Raw genomic sequence first — 18,930 nt, 5'->3', positions numbered from 1 at the left:
CGCCTAGATGCCCTTGGGCATTCGTGCGCTATAGAAATGCCCAAATCAAATCATTGGCAACAACTACCGGCCTTATCTGAATTAGAAGACCCGTGGCTCTGCTTCCGGCCAGCAGACAATTTAGAGCTGGGGAATGAAGAGGGATGGGAAGGAATCAGGAACTTTAAGATAACCTGGCAGACTGGGTGTCAGCTACTACAGGGTGTAACTTATCCTTCCCTCTGGTCCTCCATAATGATAAGTTTGTGACTCAACAAGCTATTACACCCTATAACCATGGCTCCCTTCAGACCTTTGAGCACTCACTGTACAAAATGCACACTCCTTCCCAGGCTCAGATACCTACAAGCCCCCCATCACTTCTAAACCTAGGTTCACATGTTTAAAAATAAATGAAAACTTTGAAAACAATCAAAACTAAACAAATGTCTCAAAATAGATTCTTTTCGCAGAAAACAGGAGAAGAATCAGGGCTGGGGGGGTATGTGGCGGCTTTAGGGGTGCTTGAGGGGAGATCAAAGTATCCCTCAAATGAAAGTTTCCACCAAACGCAGCCCAAGAGCACTCACCGCAGCCCGTCAACCTGACTTACGAAGACCCCGAAATAACTCCAACCCGCTGAGATTTGGTGTGGGGGAGGAAGAGGTGCGAGTCTCGGTGTGGTTTCACGCACTTCCCCATCCTGGCCACTCTCCTCGTCTGTTGGTAGCCACAGGCAGCTTTCCTTACCCACCTCTTAGACTCACCTCAAAGTAGCAGTAATGTGTTCTCTGTGCTTAGAAACTCAAGTGCACTTAAGTGCTGCCTGCATTTAGACTTGGCTCTGTTCAGTGATGGGAGAACTAGACTTGGCAGTGTGGTCCAATCACGCCATTTGGAGAAGGCCACCCTTAATTTCATAGGGTTGCCCACTTTCATGGAGGCACAGAGAAGAACTAAAGATGTGACGTTGTAAAGTTGCAATGGAACAAATGTGTGCAAAGTTACACATATCTTCTCTGTTCCTTGACCACGGCTGTAAATCTTGGGAGCACACCTCCCACCTGTGGTGTAATAGGTCAGTGCTGACTGTATCTATAGATGCCCTTAGATGTATTCACTGACTGCCTCTGCCCTATCACAAGCGAGTATAAGAGAATGGGTCTGGTTGGCGGTCAGTCTGCCAACAGACCATCACTGACAGTCCGACAGCCCTTCGGTCTGACCGCCGTATAATGATACTGGCGGTCGGACACACAGGTGCCGGACACAAGACCGCCGCCTCTGCCAGCATCACAGATCCAGAGTACAGCGGTCAGAGGAGCACCCCAGAACGGCGGGGTTCTGAGGCAGACACCACCGACGGGATTTCGATATCTCTTTCGTGCAGCCTTTCCACGGGGGAACCCCGCCATGAAAAGGTTGTTGGAAAAGTATCCAGGAGAGGCCCAAGCAGGGTCCTCGGCCATCGCACGCCAATAAAAAGTGACCCTGGGGGCACATGTTGTGCCCCTACTTGTACTCCCTGCACCGTGTGCCATGCACGACATGGCACATGGTGCACGGACGTGCAGGAGTTGCTGCATGGAGTCGGCCTGTGCTGCCACCCTTTTTTAGGGCCGCAGCATTCCCCCATCATGGTGCAGATGCGTTTTCAACCACTAGCCCCGCGGTCAAATCCACATACAGCAGACCGCAGCAGGCTCGTCGGGCGGTCTCCCAACCGCCTCAATAGCAGCCGGTGGTCCGACCGCCTAATATTGTAATCAGGCCCAAAGTCTGGTCACACATTTACCAGTGGGGAAAAAACAGCCTGGCCAAGTGAAGCCTGATTCTGTCTTCAAGTGTAAATTGATTCAGAGGAGACTGCTACCAAGGCAGAGGGATAAAGGTGGCCGATGCCAGGTGCAAGTTGTTGAGCCCGACTCCCTTTTTACCTCACGCCACTTTACATTCTGGTATTTGTAGGCACAAGAGGACAGAACGTTGAAGTTTAGAAAGCCAGGACATCTCACACATATCCAACGAGGTACTAATATGTATTCTAACTGGCTCAGGGCAGTAGCCAGAAGATATAAAAATCTTCCCTACTTAGTACAATGGCATTGTGTAAGTGAGGGAAGCACACAATTCGTACCTTTTCTTTGAGATCAGCTGGAATTGTTTCCATGAGCAGACTCCACCCTTCTTTTTAAACTTTTCTTTCCTCCTTTCCACCTTTCTCTTTATTCGCCTTTTGTTCCCTCCACACTTCTTTTCACCTTGTGTTTTTCCTTCCCTCGTTACTCCTTTGAATTTTCCTTTTTCATACTCTCATTTCATTTGCCTCTGTTATATTTGTCTTTGCATTTTTTTATCACTTCTCTTTTTCTAAACATGTTTGGTTCCAATGATACCTCCTGCCCCACTTCAAAGAGGTGGAAGCATCTCTTTGTACTTGCTGTGTCATTTATTTGGTTTTGCTTCTGTTTTGTGACCTACAAGTCACAAATTGGAGTTAAGTAGGGCCATTTTGAACCACTAAACCGGTCTTGTGGCACTCGTCTGAAGCTGGTACAGCAGGATAATGCCCAACGCCACTAAATACCATGCAGTTCCCTCCAGAACACATCCGCCGGCAGGTCTTACATACATGCAACTGCTCCAATATGCCCCCTAGCCATGTATCTCCGAACTCCCAAAAGCACTCACCATCCAAAGTTTCATCCTATTAAGAACCGTCCAGGTATTTTGTACCTTGACCTCCACCAAAAAAACATCTTCAGTGTAACTCCTGGGTTATGGGCACAACAAGCCTTGTTTTTGTGTTATTATAACTTAATATAGTGCAACGACTCACACGTATAGATGCATCTCGGTGGGCTGACTAAAACAACCAGATCTTTAAGAGTTTTTAAACTTCGTAAAGTCTGGACAAGAGCGAATGCCTTTGAGTTGGCCAAGCTTTGTCACGTCAACAGCACATCCATGTCCTCTCAAGTTAGCTTAAATACACTCCACCCACACGTGGTCAACATTGCATATAAGCATGGTGGTCGTTCAGTGATGACGCATGTCAATAGTATGGTCAGTACAGTGTTATCTATCAGCACACAGCCATACTGATTATCTACTACAAAAACCTGACATCCTAATTGGCCCATCTTTTTTTACCAATCGATAGCAGACGACCCTAAACTGAGCCAATGAGAAACCCTATGGAACCATACAAATGTTAGAAATGCGGTATAAAATGCTAGTACATTGACATGACTGTACAGGTCTGGTTAGTCACCCACTTACATTCACATTGCTACATACATGGAAGGAAGTGGATATTTTCAACTTGGCAGTATGCTGCTTTGTGAGTGCTCCACTGCGCCTTTAACAGGCAAACGCGGCTGCCAGTCACACGTACACACGGTATAGTGAATTTAGTCTAATGGTGACTGCTTCCAATCACTCCAGTGTTGGGTCACAAAAAAGGGGAGGCACGTGGGTATAATGGGTTGTGGCTAAGTGGAGATGAGCTAATCTATGCACTAGACTAGACCATATCTCACAATTCAAACACAGAAGACTTGTGGCAGGCACAAGCCAACAAGGAGTGATATCTGCCCCAGGTCTCTTAGATAAAGCAGTGAACTAAAGAGGCCCAAGAAGAGAAGCGGAAGCTACAGAGACCCCACAGCAAAAATAATATATTATTTTATACAAGTAATTTACGCAAAAATGAATGATCGTACTATTGGGCTTGGAGTGTATAAATTCCAATGATTATATGGAGTAAACGTGCACAGAGCAGAAAATTGGTCATTGACTTTAAGCAAAACATGGTTGGTAGTACGGTCGGACTGGGAACTCAAAGTAGCCTTGGCAATTTTGTCAGACTAGCCCTCAGAGGGGGAAAGTGTGAAGCACTGCTGCCTTTGTTACTGGGGGGTGATATGACAGCAATGCTGCGAAACCGGCATCCAGTAACAAAACCGCCCCCCACTGCTACAAAACCGCCTCCACCCTTGTTGCCTCCCAGGGAAACTCCCGATGCCTGGTACGGCCAGTCCGGCTCTGGTTGGTAGCTATGTTCCCTCTAAGGTGTGCGCCCGAGTAGCCGCGCCGCTCTTCTTACTCTTCAGCACATTTCAAATTCAGGAGTGCACACACACTTCTTATTACATTAGGAATGTATAAAACACTCTGACAGAGTCTGTGTAATTCCTTTTAAGTGTAGGCTAGATAGACCAAAGACCAGGGCAAAGTGCACCAAAGGGCATCATTAACAGACATTCACACTGATAACTTTGTAATAATCCCCTGCAGAGAAACCCTTTATGTTAAAAACATGGCTTTTCACATTTCTGCTCTGCGAATCAAATGCTCACCTAGGGGCCCAGAGACATACATTGCAAAATTATTTTTGGTGTTATATGGTGGCAGAGAGCAGTGGAAATGGGTGTGTTCTCTTGTTTAGCAGTTCTTCTGGTTTTTGGGAGACAGATGCGTGGACTGATAGCAGTCCAACTGCACATGCCCCATCATCGCACAGCAAGTAAACTTTCCCACACAGCCACTGTCCGATTGACCACTGAGCTCACATGCATTTAGGCGTCTGCTGCAACCTTGACAGATTACGAGCGAAGCTGTGACAGGAAGTCACAGAGAGAGTAAAGTCATGAAATCAATTTACATCGAAAGAGGGGCTGGGGGAGAGGGTATGGCACGAGAGGTGGAAGGTGAGACAAGGAAAGGAAATGTTTTTGTGTTTGATGTATATTGTGTGCTTTCAGCATGCTTACCTGGGTCTCCTTAGTTTAATTTACTCAGAAGGAGGTCCACAGAGAATAAGGAAGAAATAATTGGGATGCTCAGTAAAGCCAGGCTGTTCAGCGTATCCAAAAACACTACCTCTCACAGCGCTTTCGGCCCTCTAATGTAAGTGTTCAGTCCACTAGCAAACCACAGGCTGCAATGGCGGTAGGAGGGAGTTCTTGAATAAATCTTACTGGATAACACCGACATAAAAGGGGATCCAGATGGAAAAGTAAAAATACCAGTGTACTATGAACAACAACTTTAATCAACTGGACACTAGGTATGATTAAAACTAACGTGAATGGGTCATGGAGATCAATGGCTCACACCCATATATATACCCGTCTGCCAACATGTTTTTGCCCAACTAAATTAGCCTAAATGGTCGGGGCATGTGTATCCCTAATGTTAGTGGAATTGAATGTATTCTTACATGAAGACTAAGTGTGCTTCTATGGATTTTTTTTCTTATCTAATCCCTTGAGTTGGGACCCACCCAACCGATTGATGACTAATGTCTTGACACCCTAGATTTTAGGAGGAACCGGTATCTTGGTCACAGAGGGGGTGGTGTCCTTTGTAGTAACACATTTGTCAAAAGGAGCACCACTCTGTACTACCTAAGTTGTTCCCGTTTTGTGCTGCTGGCATAAAAATTATGAAAGATGTAGGATCCTAGATCATATATATGTGTGAGGACCAAGAGAATCTTGAACCTCCAAAGTGCAGGTATCCCTGAAGGAAAATGATGCACGGGCAGGGAGAGACACTATTCAGTTGGATAGCATAATTGATTAACAGGTGTTACCTGGGTTACCAGAATCGACCTTGTCAAGGACACATAGAGCTCCTCTATGCCCTATTAAATAAGGGAGTCAGATGTGTATTATTTTTGTGTATTTTGAGTGTCTTCTGCTGAAGGAATAAAAAAAACTGGTTGAATCACGATTTTTTTTTTTAAATAAAGAAATCGCTGGTTTGTGGCAGCCTGAGAGTATATGTTTTCAGCTTTCCGTAAGTGAACACAAACTACAAGGTGTTAATGTGACCATTGTGGTTTACTATGCTATTACCTTAAATCAGTTATCTTAAAAGTGACTTTCACATGTTGATAGACTGAATCAAAATGAACCATTTTCCATTCATTTTCAAATAAACCTTCATTGGAGTGAACACAAAGAATTTTAGAAGCTCACGCACCACACTTACTTGCATAGTGAATTTTCACTAGTCTTCAGGGCACACAGCCTTGGCTACAGTACACAGAAGCCCTTGATTGCCATACACAGAGGAACACATAAGAGGGAACATTTGTTGGTAGCCCAATATTTACTGCTCCAATCAAAAACAGAGAACACATTTACACTGATGGTGGGTGGATTGTTAACTCCACCAGCGACCTTTAAAGTATTTGGCACAAATATTGTATGATCCTGGCTACTGGAAGCCAGCAGTGGAGGCACATTTTATCAATATCATGGAAATGAACCTGTTTGGCAGATTTTTAGGGGGCTCATGGAGCATATGCTGTTGTTCCTGATTCTGATTCCTACTCTCTTATCTTTCCTATATCAAATATGAAGTAAGGCTGCAGTTTTATGCAGTTGGATTCCAGAAGCTTACGTCAGTCTGCCTTCACTCAACAGCCCAGCTGAGAGGACTATACCTGGAGGGGGCGACCAAACAAAATGGATTCACACACAAGAAAGAGCAAGAGTTGGCTCACTGCCCTGTGTCTTCTGCTGGGAATCCAACCAGGTGAGTCCGGTGGTGAAAGGAGCTTTGTTGGCATTAAAGGATAGATTGAACCAACACAGCATAAGGTACGCTTCCCTCCTTGAATATCCCTATCCCTTATATCCCTACTCATGAGTTCTCTTTCCTTCTTCCTCGCCATTCAACTAATTGCCATTGTTTATCCTCAAGTCCCCAAACAGCCCTGAACATACCCTCAGACAGTTCCAAGCGCTCTGCATAGCCCTCTACCACACACGAAAAGTCCAGCTAGTGCCTAAGAGACATAGCCAACATGACATCGTGTATATGTCAATAGACTCTCCCACTTGTGGTCGAGTGAACACCTCTGCCCCGTCCACCAGGTTCGAACCACGCTAGCCTGTTTTACTCTATTCAGTTACAGTACTACTACTATATTAAAACAATAAAGAAAAACAGCACTCTAGCCAACCTTTCAGCTGCACTGCCTCAGATGACTGTTGTGGTAGGAGAATTAATACTGCTGCTGCTTGAGCTAAAGATGGGCTTTCGGGGAAAGAAACGATTGCATTTACATGAATTTTTAGCTACGACGACGATGTACCTCAAATAAATAAATACCCGTGGTTTAGGTATTTATTCACAACAGAAAATACTCTCCTTAACCCTTTCCATGCGGCCGCGATTCTGCGCCTGTGCGGCAGAATCGCAAGTGGGCGGGTTTATGACGGCCCCCAGCCGTCATCAGCACACGAGCGCCGTAGTGCATGACAGCTGGGGGCCGTCATCAGCATGCAAGGGGTTAAGAAAATTACTTTTCTGCTACATAAGCATTCCATTTATACCCACTCTCAAAAGAAGAAAGTAAAACACTCATTTCAAAACTTTCTAGTGCTTTTCCTCTCTTTCTCCTAAGGCGAACCCGAGGAAAAAAGCACGTCTCTGGATGGCCTTGCATACCTTGCTTTGAGTACTGAACAGCAAGTAAGAGTGCTTGTAAAGGGAGACTGTGATGGGTCAGGTGCAGTTTAAGGGTAAGCCAGTACTGAACAATATTCTATGGTACCACAAGCATCGGACACCAAAAGTACCTCTAGTGTTTAAAAATGTGGCACCAAAGCAAGGGGTGGTTAAATGTAATTTTGATTATCGAGACAAAATTCTGCAATGATCCAGAATTTTGCACATTGAAGATATATTAGTTAAGACAAACTCTCTTGTACATGTCTCAAAATACCCAGGGTCTTCAAAATATCTACCTACATCGTTCCAAACGCACACATAGGGCATTTGTATGGTCTGGCTAGATACAGCACCTGTTCCCAGACAATTATGTGAGAACCACCAGTAGAGGGCCTTTGGATCTGCTCACATATTGGGAGCCAGGAGATGTTTTGAATGGGTGGAAGTTGTATGCTTCGGCAAAAAAGTGCTTGCCTCTACATAGTGGTTATCATTTAGTTTATTGTTCCAGGTGCCTGAGCGTGAAATTTCAGGGGTACACAAGACCTGCTACTAAACTGTCTTAGACAACTAGATAATGTATGTTTTTTTCTCTGGTAACAGCACAGATGGGAGGAGGCACTCATTACCGCACGTGGAATATTTTAGCCTGAATTGACAGTGCATTTGTAAGACAGACCTATTGGCATTGCCAGTGTTTGTTTACACCAGTCATGGGGACATGTTGGCTTGCTGCTGCCACCTGTTGGCAAGCCAGTAAATGGAAATTTCAAGACAGAAGGCAAATCATTTATTGGTCCTGCTCAAACCACCTCAAAAATATTGTTGTACTAACCTGCAAAGCCTTGAGGTGCTCTAATGGGCCATCAACTGCAAGAAAGGTGTTGCTAGAGATTGTGGCCACCCTCTCTTTGTACACTCTGTAAGGAGAGAGCTTAGCCTCTGCTTTAGTGTCCTGGAGAACAATACCTTGGAACTTAAATTACATTAGATAAATAATAAAATAGATACTTGAACATCAAACACTAGATTGCTTGGGGGCAAACTACACTTAACTATTAAATTATGCATACTTGGCAAGAAAGATATAAAAAACAAAAAAAATGTTTTAGACTTTTTGGTCACCCTTTTTCATGGCGCTTTCAAAATAAATCATAGATTTCCTCCAAAAACTCCCAGTATTGACTAATGTAGTATGGCATGTAGCACATGCCAAAGCAACAGCCTTCCCGAGTGCTATCAGTTTCTTTGGAAACTCAGTGCACATGCCATCTTGGAGAAACCATCTGATGGTTAAGGAATGATATGGGCTATGAATGAACTCAGCAGATCTATTCATATACTAAACTGTATACCAGCCAGAGACCCCGACAGACAACCTGTTGAGCTTTATACCCAGCGTTGGATGACTGCCAACTCCTTGTCCATGTCTCCCACAGTAAATACATTTATTTATTCAACGCTATTCCTTCAGTCTTTCAACTTATAACATTAAATTGGTGAGCACAATCTGAAAAATAGCAGAGGGAAATGTTCAACAACCTATTATAATTAGACAAAAGTTCTTAAAGTGGGGCATGTAGAGGTGGGAGCATTGCACACAGGTTCTCCTTCTTCGGATCTATGCCCATTGAGATCTTACGCCGTTCTTGATGTATCCAATACAGCATTTCTGTCTTATCCCACTGCATCTTCTCAAGGTATGGACGACCCTTGAAAGTCACTGTGTCTTTGTACGTTCTCTTTATTTTCTGCAATATTTTTAAGAGTTCTACTTCAGTTTTTGAAATTTGAGAATGCAAGGCCTTTCTTTCTTTCGCCTCCTTCTGCCTAGCTGCGAAACTGCCTTCATAGCCCTTTTGAAAGAAGCGGTTGGGGTCAGAAGCAGTTTGCTCAAACTTCTCGAGCTTCTCCATATATTTTTCTCGCTGCAGAATAACCTCTGTTGCCTTTTCCCAAGCGTCAACTGCCTTGGGGATAAGAGCTTGGTATTCACGGGAGCTGTACTTGATTGCCATGTCAAGTCTCTCACCCTCCGGGACATGAAGATTCTTCCATATTGCTTCCAATCTGGACTGTATTGCTTCTAGTTCAGCTGTGGTCCTCGCCTCTTCCTCCGCCATCTCAGGTTCCACAGTTCCGCCAAGGCCCCCAAGCATGATGGAGTTTGAGTTCCACATCCCAGGAAAGCGTTGCTCTTTCATAGACCAAATTTGTGCCAACAACTTTGCCTTTTCTTTTCTCTTTTCTTCTAGTCGCTTAGTGGCTGCTTCGATTGCAGCTTGATCTTCGTCTTCACTGTCATCACTGTTGTATAAATGGAAAACCACCCCTAAATAGTCAGTGTCCTGTGAGGAGACATATTTTAGAAAGTCGTCCAGATTGAGAGTTTCCTTCCACTGTTTAATCCATGACTGTGCCTGGGAACGTCTATGGTCCTGGGAAGTGGGCTTCTCTTGCAGATCGTTTGTTTCAGGGCCTATACTGAACTGATCATGCTGGATTAGATTTGTGAGCTCTGGGTTAATTACACGCTCTTCCCTTCTTCTGCTCAGGGTTGACGACGTTATATATTTTGAGAAATCAACATTTACAGCGTAGGGCTCGATGCAAGGATCCTGATCAAACTGCAAGTGGTCTGTGGGAATGCTATTCTTGAGCTCAGAAAAGACATCTCGAACATCCTCTCCTTTTGAGAGGCGTATGTCCAATCTGCTAACGGTAGCTGGTTCAATTTCCCCCTGAAACTCGTTGTAGATTGGGGGGTATTTTTTAATATCGCTTACATCCAGAAAGATTCGGTTTGAGATTTGCACATCAGCAGTTTTCAGTGTTGGTTTGTTGGGAATGTGCAAGTATACTGCATCAGACTGAGGACACGCCTGTTCTCCAGAAAGAACTGTATCCTCACGAAGTTTGACTTCCTCTTTTTCAGTTAAGACCTTTATCCTTTCTTGCATGTTCCTAAGTTTAGACGTGTTCACCTTGCTGTGGTTCAAGGCTCTGATTAAAGGTGGAAGTTCAGCGTCGTCACCCAGGTCTTCTCCACTAGGCAACGGTTGTTCCTTTGAAGGCTCCATTAGCCTCCTCAGGTCATCTGCAGCAGATACCTCAACATCTGGGGTGGTACTACTGGGTAGAAGGAGAGAAGTCAGAGAAAGAAATCCCTTCATATGGATGCCCAGCTCCTCTGCCAACAGTTCTCCCATTCTCAGGTTTGGCAACGATTGACATCTGTTCAGATTTGCCACCCGAGAAGCTCTGGTTTGCTGAGCAGATTTGGGGTCTTTGGAACACATAACTGGGCATGGTGTCATTACAGCTTGGCAAGGCATGCTACCAACAGAATCCTCCCGCTTCGGAGGACACATCAGCAAATGGTAGACTTTGCTCAAGTCCAGGGGTGGTATGCTGTGAATCTCTTTCAGGTCCTCCACCCTCTGCAGTCCGGGTCTCGCGATAGGGGGCCTGCTGAGTTTAACAAAGTAGCCCATGGTCAGAGTTGAAAGGCAGCCTGTGAACGTTTTGCAGGTTAGGGGACGATACTCCTGTGGGTATTTTGTGTCTTCTTTCCCGAGTATGGGTCGTTGTCCAAAAGGTGATTGTTGTATGTGATGGGTGGGCATTTCCTGCTGTTCTGCTGCCCTGCCAGGGTTTGTGCCATACATTTCATGCCAAGGTGATGCAGGTTTTCTATCGGATATTGATGCTCCTCCAGGACTAATAGGATGGGCTTCTCTTGGTTGTCTGTCAGCTCCTGTGGCCCCTCTGGAAGGGGCAGTGCCAGCTCCTGTGGCCCCTCTGGAGGGGGCTGTGTCCGCTCCTGTGGCCCCTCTGGTGGGTGCTATGCCAGCTCCTGTGGCCCCTCTGGAGGGGGCTGTGGCAGCTCCTGTGGCCCCTCTGGAGGGGGCTGTGCCCGCTCCTGTGGCCCCTCTGGAGGGGGCCGTGCCAGCTCCTGTGGCCCCTCTGGAGGGGGCTGTGCCAGCTCCTGTGGCCCCTCTGGAGGGGGCTGTGCCTCTGGAGGGTGCTGTGTCTCTGGAGGGTGGCATGCCAGCTCCAGTGCCCCCTCTGGAGGGTGCCGTGCCACCCCTCTCTTCCCTCAGCTCCCTCATGTCCCGCAGCAGGCAGACCCGGACGCTCTGGGGCTGCAGCAGCCGGGCGCAGTGCAGCATGAGCTGGGCCCGCAGGCGGGTGAGGGCGGCGGGCGGGGCCAGGACCCCCCCGGGGCCCGCGGCGCGCAGGAGGTGCAGGTAGTGCTGCAGGAGCCCCTCGGCCACCAGGGCGGCGTGCGCCACCGTGCGCCTGCGCAGCTCGCGCTGCTCCTCGGGCGGCAGGGAGGGCTCGGGGGCCCAGAGCCGCGGCTCCCGGCACAGGGCCCGCACCTCGGCCAGCAGCAGCTCCTGCAGCGCGGCCCTCACGGAGGCGGGGAGGCCGAGGCCGGGCAGGCGGCGCATGCGGGCCTCCAGCAGCCGGGGCAGCGCGGAGAGGGGCGCGGAGCCCACCGCCTCCCGCGTCAGGGGGGCGGGGGAGGCCGCTTCCGGGGCGGCAGGGGGCGCGGGGGGTTCCTTCCGGGGTCCCGGGTCCGGCGGGGGCAGCAGGGTCAGCGGCTGCAGCAGCTCCCGGTACAGCCGGGCGATGCCCCCGGAGTCCAGGTCTGGGGGGAGGCCGCGGTGGGGGGGCATGTCTTGGACCCCCCGGGTCCGCGGGGAGGGGGTGCAGGCGTCCATGGAGCCCCGTATGTGCGGCGTGACACCGGACTCACAGCGTGCGGAGCTCACGCTTCCTCCGTTGCCTTGGAGACAGAATGTAAACAAACGGCGCCATCTTGGATTCTCTCCGCCCTCCTGCGGAAGCCACGCCCCCGCGAGCGGAGCGCGTGACGCAGAACATCAAGCGCGTGGTGTCCGGGGCTCCATCCTTGACAAACATGTATTTATTTATTTAATGCGATTTTCTATAGCGCGAACATTACCCGAAGGTGTCAGAGCGCTTTACATAAGAACCAGTTGCGATACATAAGGATTTAGGATTACATGAATTACATAAAAGATACAAACAGAAAAAATTGGAAATGTACAAGTTGTAAAGTCACACAGGGAAGAGATACAAATGGATAAACTATAAGAGTCACATAGGAATGGTAGAGAGTACAAATATCTGCTGCATATACTAGTGGTTAGAGTTATCTCTATATACATATATATACAAATAGATGAAGGTTTAATATTTAGGCGGTCAGGGCGTGAAGGAAGGGAAGTTTTAGTGGGAGCGCATGAGGATGAGCGAGGCATCCATGTTGGGTGCAGTATTCGCTCATTTGATTGAAGGTATTAGAAAATATATTTCTTTCCCTGTAATTCAACTAGAGAAATGTAGTTGTCTATGTTGTACAAAAGAATTGAAAAAAATACAATTCTTTTTGTGCAATCTTGTTATTGTATTATGTTTTATGTATTAGAGAGGTACTTCTTACATTGCTTGACTTGCTGCCTCTGGATTGACCTGGCTGTTCTGATAGCTCTTGGTTGCAGAATCTGTGTGCAATGCTTAGCGAAGGTTTCACAGACCCTAATGACAGCTACGAAAATTAGTCTCCCATTTTGGTAATGAAGGGCTGTACTAATCGGGGTGCCAGAGGACTCATTACACCCGTAAGCCGAATGACGTCTGCACCTATTGCTTTAATGATAACTATGTAACTGTCTGGTTACATATGTCTTAAACCACCCCGCGATGGGGTTTAAGAGGATCCTATCACGGTTGTAGAAAGCCATGTATTTTTATCCAGACGTTAGAACGCTCAGTAGAGCTTTATAAGATATGCAGCAGATTCAAGAACATGTATGCAGCTCCTGGTTTGTTTCCTGGCACTAACAGATCACAGTGCCAGCCGGAGCTCTGGGATCATCTGTTGCATTTTAAACGCTCAGGTTGGCATATGTTTCCTTGTTTGATCAAATATGAATAATCTAATTAGATTGATGTGTTGTAAGAATCCTGGATTTGTGATTTACTGAATGGATGGAGTCCGCATAACCCTGTGCCTCTTACCCATGAGATGAAAGGAAGGAGCTCACATTGGACCCCCATTGCCAGGTTCATAAGAAATGCTTTAGTCTTACTGTCTTGTGTGTTGCTAAATCTGCAACCCGAACAGCTTGGCAAGTCATTGCAGATGGGGGGTCCTGTCCGCCTTTGAGGCCTGGGTGTAATCCTCAGCACTTCACTTTATTCTCTCGGCTGAGCTGAGCTGGTGCTGCAATCTAATTTTGATTCAGTTTGTATTTGGCAGTCACTGACAGTGTGACCTCACAGCTGAAGAGTCCCTTCTCAGACACAGGGTCTGTGCCCCAAAACACCACGCGAGCTGCAGTGGCTTATGTTACACTCCTGCCAATGCCATCATCCCATTTCTCATTTCACGCTCACTCCAGTGTACGGCCTGTGTTGCTGTAATTGGCTGGTCAGATGCAGAGAAGGGCAGATCGTTTTGTGTCTACGGGGATGATTATGTGTGAAGAGAGACAATAAGTGTAACCCAGTCATTTGTGCCACATGGCCAGCAACCCAACACGCATTATTTGAGAAAATTATGTCGGGCCTCGCTTTTTGGAGTTCAAATGGCGACAGGTATTTACATTAAGGAAGCTCATGGTCCCCTCTCGAATATACGCCGTTATCACGCAGTCTATTTCCATGCAGGGAATTACAACGCGGTCGTTACAACACGCAGTCTATTTCCATGCAGGGAATTACAACGCGGTCGTTACAACGACCGTGTTGTAATTCGGCATACCATTACCCCGCAAGTCGTAACAACGACTTGCGGAGGGGCGTGTGCTGGTCTGTGCAGACATTAAGGAAGGTGTTGGATTTTAAATCCAACACCTTCTCCCCCCTCTGCAAGCCGTTGTTCCGACTTGCGGAGTAATGGTATGCGGAATTAAAACGTGGTCGTTGTAACAACCGCATTGTAATTCCCTGCGGGGAAAAAGGTTTGTGATAAACGTTGTTTACCTCCCCTCTCAGAGAAGGTAAAGTAATCTCAATTTTTATGATTTTTTTGCGAACTTGCCTTTAATCCATACTCAGTGATAAGGTGAATTTGAAGTCTCTTTGAGTTCTGTCTTTGGAGTTCTCCCAGTTCCGGATATTCAAAGTTACACCCCTTACTTAGTGGACTTCATGGAGCTCTGCACCCCCATTCTAGTAAGACGACTGCTTTTGTTAGGCTCCTTTCACCATTTTGTCTTTGTACTCCTTTATCTGCATCCAGCCTCTCTGCTGGTGTTACTCATGTGCCCCCACTAGCTTCTTTTTACCCCATTTAAAAAAGATCTACTTTTAGTTTCACTTTACAGTATGATACACTAATCACACTCGGGGCTTGCATGAAGATCAGTTGATGGTACCTGATGGTTTAGTCAAGTTTAAGAGCACTCTGTAATACATGTCGACAAATAAATGAATAAAAAACAACCACGTTTTGACTTTGGCAGCATTTAAAACAAACATTGTTTTTACAAACAAAATAATGTTGCAGCAAAGAGAGTATGTCAGCTAATACAATGTACATGGCATCCTTTTGCAAGCATTGGCAATGCCAGTAGGTCTCGCTTTAACGAGAGGTAGTTGTGATTTTTTTGTGTTTTGACTGCAGTAGTGTATGTGTTTAGCAAATGCAGTTTGTATTTTTTTTTTACATTAAGTTTGCGGCATTGTGAGGGCGATTTGGCTGGAGTTTATTGGGCAGGTGGGAGTGAGGAGACAGAGGATGAAGCGGGTGAAAACAAAAATATAAGCACTCTGTGGAATGCTCAAGCAAAAAGAAACAAGATTTACAGTCACTTTCCAGTATAAGTAAATAAATAAATAAATACATGCAAAAGATAAGCACAATATGACCTTGTGTAATGTAATAGGTGTGCTGAAAATCAGAAAAATGGTCAGGCGATTTAGTCGATGTTTCTTAAGTAATTTTGCCCGGCGTTAAACGCCTCTAATACCATACGAAGTTTATCAAATAAAGAGGCAGGCGCTGGAGACAGGAAGACAGGAAACAAGTTTTATTCCGACGGAGCAGAACACATCAGATCGGACAACGAGGTATCGTCTCGAGGTGCTCTCTAGCAGCCTCTCTGAGGCCTGGCCTTTTATACACTGGTTTACGACATGTGACCGCTCTTTATTACAATAAAGACATTGTGAAGTAATGGAAAAAAGACATCCCCGGTACCCCCCAGTTCTGGCTCATTCCAACACGTGGTTACAGTAGAGGTCCTCACCCCCCATACAATAGGAGGGGGCTATCACGCAGCTGATTGTTCCGCCGATTCCTTTGGAATGTGTGCGCCTGATCGAACCTCAGGAGGTGGGGAGGTCATGATCAATAGTAGCTCCTTTGAAGAGGGGCGAGTGCATACAGTAGTGGGCAATAAACTGTATCCTCAGGCTAAGGGATGACCAGCATTCCGTGCAGACAATCGGGCTCAGAGGAAGGGGTCATCAAAGGAGAGATATTCATGAAAGGAAGGATCGGTGTGGACAATCGAGCGTAGAGGAAGGGTTTATCAAAAGAGGGGTATTCATGGAAGGAAAGGAGGTGTTGGTCAGGCGCGGGGTGTGATTCCCAGAGACAGAGTCATGCGGAAGGGGGGGTTCATGACTTGTGCATGTGAGAGCGGGGGCAGCCAGGGTGCATGGGGGATGCTTGCAGGGTCAGGGAAGTGCACTGATGATCGATCGTGAACAGGGAGACCATGGTACCTAAAATGGCTGTCGTGTATGTTCATACGTGAGTCTGAGGAATGGGCAAGATGGCGCAGATGATGTTCAGTTCACGAACTAAAATTCCATAGTCCTCCCTTTTAACATGTCTCGCCAGCTTGTCAATTCGGATCTATCCCCATAAGACCACGTATTTCTATCTCATAGAGGGGACTCATGTGCTCAGTTCTAAAGTCCAAAGTCTTAGGGCACATACAGTTAGAAATGAGTGAACACAAAGGTGGCAAACATTGAATACCTAAGCAACACCCACACAGTACCACGACTGGTATCAGTATAAATGTAAACAACCTCCATCCCCAGTCCTTCAAAGTGTCCCAAAACCAGCTTCCAAGCGACCATCCTTCGTGCTCCTGGTGAACCTCTGAGGATAGTCTGTGGAGGTGTTCGATTGCTTTGTAGACTGAAGGCGAGTTATCTGGCACGTAGGTGCAACAGCTGGAGCCGATGATGCGGCATGCTCCTCCACGGTCGGCCAGAACCACATCTAGAACAAGGCGGTTTTGAAGAGCCACCAGGCGGACTGCCTGAAGCTCAGCCGTGTTGTTAGCGAGGATGCCAGCCGTGATGTTAATGGTTGTTTCTACTGCCTGAGTTAGGTGTCGGATAGCGCGGCTATTTGCCATTGGGCCCCACAGAGGAACAAGTCCCTTCACCGCATCCAGGAACTGTGCTCCGGTGGAGTCGGCTTGTCCAATGTCTCCGGCGCGCTTTTGCCGGTGATGGTAGGCTGGGGCCACATACGTGGGGGAAGAATGAAGGCGATGTAGCATGTACCCCTCCAACCTTTCGGGAGCCAAGTGTAAGCTTTGATGCCACAAACAAAGTACATATTCGGAGAAGCAACAAAGGAGGGGGGATCAACTGAGACCAATGTTCTGGTGATGTGGCAGGAACTGTGACCCACCAGCTGTGTTCCCTGGCCTTCGAGGCACACGAGACCTGTGACATTGATGACAGACAGGGCCACAGTCAGGGTGGCAGCCGTTCGCTTCCGCAGGTAGGAGAAGGTGGGTCTAGCCGGATTGTGGAGCACTTGCATTTCAACTCGTTCTTTGGCAGGGATGTTCATATGGAAGGCGGAACCTGAGGTCACAGGACAAAAGGGGGCAGACGTCCTTCCTGTTTTGTTCAGCCAGAACCCATAGTAGAAGTGTGACACTGTTTGACCAGAAGCGGCGTTGTCCTTGTGGCTTTCCTGCAAGAGGATCAACCAGGCGAGGCAGGAGCCGTGAACTGAGAAAGGAGAAGGGATGAAGGGGATGGAGTGTCCAGTGGCATGCGGGAGCAACCCGCAGACCCAGCAGTTCGTGGCATTTGCAGCAAGGTTGTGCTGGTGCAATAGTTGCACGAAGGAATTGTTCCAGAACTCCTTACGCCTTTCTCGGAGCTGAGGCGAAAGGGAGATCAGGTGATGCTCTTTCATGGTGGTTGGCTGTGCAGTGGTCGGCAACATCTGATGAGCGGGCGTGCTGTCCTCCAAGATCCAGAAGGAAGTCATGAGGAGGAGGCAAAGGAGGAAGAGAATGAAGAAGGCGATTGTCTTTGATTTGTGCAAATTGTCAGCCTTTGGGTTCCTGTAGTGGGTATTTCCGGTTACGTCCATCATCTTCTTGTCTGGCGCTTCCATCATCTTCTTATCTGGCGCTTCCATCATCTTCAAGGTGCTCGGTAGTGGGCAGAACCACAGACTTTGTTTAGCTTCTCTCCGGGTAACCCTTGGTTGTTTTAGGCCACCGTTCTGAGATTTTAACTTAGTCCGTGGTCTACTTAGCCGAAGCTCCCTCCTTTTCGACGCAGGAAATACCCTTCCCGGGATGGCACAGTGGGATCAGAGAATTTTGCAAGTTCAAGTGCCTCGGTATCAGGATAGCAGTTCAGTGATGGCCGGTCTTTGTTCAGGAGCTCTTCTTGGGTGTCGACGTTTTCTGTCGTGGCCAGGGTCGAGGAGACCTTCTTGCAGTGGTGTGCTTGCAGCCAGTGCCTTTTTCCCTCTACTCGAAGAGCCGTCCGAGTGGTGATCAGTACTTGCCAGGGGCCCGTCCACCGGGGTTCCAGACTCTTTGCCCGTTGAAAATTCCGGACTAAAACATAATCTCCCGGTTGGATATCGTGACCGGGACCCCTGGAAGCATCGGGGATGGCCTGCTGCACCTGTTGATGAATGACAGACAACGTTTTAGTTAATTTGCACAAATAATCTGACAGCAGGACGTCGGGGACGTCGTGAATGGAGGTTGGTTTGGGGGCAGTCCAGAGGTTCATTGGTCGCCCAAACACAACCTCGTAGGGGGTCAAGTGGTGCTTAGTGGGAGTGGAGCGCATCGATAACAATGCCAGTGGGAGGGCATCTGGCCACTTAAGTCCTGTGGTGGCCACTATTTTTGACAGTTTCAGTTTCAGTGTAGCATTGTGTCGCTCAACTAGGCCAGCGGATTGGGGGTGGAAGACCGCATGGAACCTCTGCCTTACCCTCAGCCCCTTCAAGATTAGTTGGATAACTTCAGCTATGAAGTGGGGGCCATTGTCGCTCCATAAAATTCGACAAAGGCCGTAGCGAGGGAAAAACTCTTTCAGTAGTACTTTGGCAGTAGTCATGGCAGTGTTATCACGGATTGGATAGGCTTCCACCCACTTGCTGAAGGCGCATACAATGACTAATACGTACTTCAAGCCTTGGCATCTCTCCAGCTG

The 18,930-nt window shown here is 47.4% G+C and overlaps 2 protein-coding genes across 3 annotated transcripts in view; one reads left to right on the top strand and one right to left on the bottom strand.

Moving 5' to 3' along the window:
- The window catches only part of CD4 (CD4 molecule), a 109,881-nt gene that overhangs the window by 36,446 nt on the left and 54,505 nt on the right, over positions 1-18,930 (top strand). For both annotated transcript variants that reach the window (XM_078651533.1, XM_078651534.1), the window contains one exon: positions 6,354-6,528. In XM_078651533.1, coding sequence (XP_078507659.1) covers positions 6,459-6,528 — 70 coding nt within the window. In that variant the 5' untranslated portion in view covers positions 6,354-6,458. The remainder of the gene's footprint in view (positions 1-6,353; positions 6,529-18,930) is intronic.
- On the bottom strand, positions 8,223-12,279 carry CCDC87 (coiled-coil domain containing 87). Its single transcript, XM_078651531.1, has one exon. The coding sequence runs from the start codon at positions 12,174-12,176 to the stop codon at positions 9,015-9,017; it is 3,162 nt and encodes a 1,053-aa protein (XP_078507657.1). The 5' UTR covers positions 12,177-12,279; the 3' UTR covers positions 8,223-9,014.

Source organism: Lissotriton helveticus, chromosome 7, assembly GCF_964261635.1.
Source record: "Lissotriton helveticus chromosome 7, aLisHel1.1, whole genome shotgun sequence".
NCBI classification, from domain to species: domain Eukaryota; kingdom Metazoa; phylum Chordata; class Amphibia; order Caudata; family Salamandridae; genus Lissotriton; species Lissotriton helveticus.
This window is presented reverse-complemented; position numbering and strand designations above follow the sequence as displayed.

Excerpts from the sequence above, each read along its gene's own strand:
- CCDC87 (XM_078651531.1), bottom strand. The coding sequence starts at position 12,176 with ATGGACGCCTGCACCCCCTCCCCGCGGACCCGGGGGGTCCAAGACATG.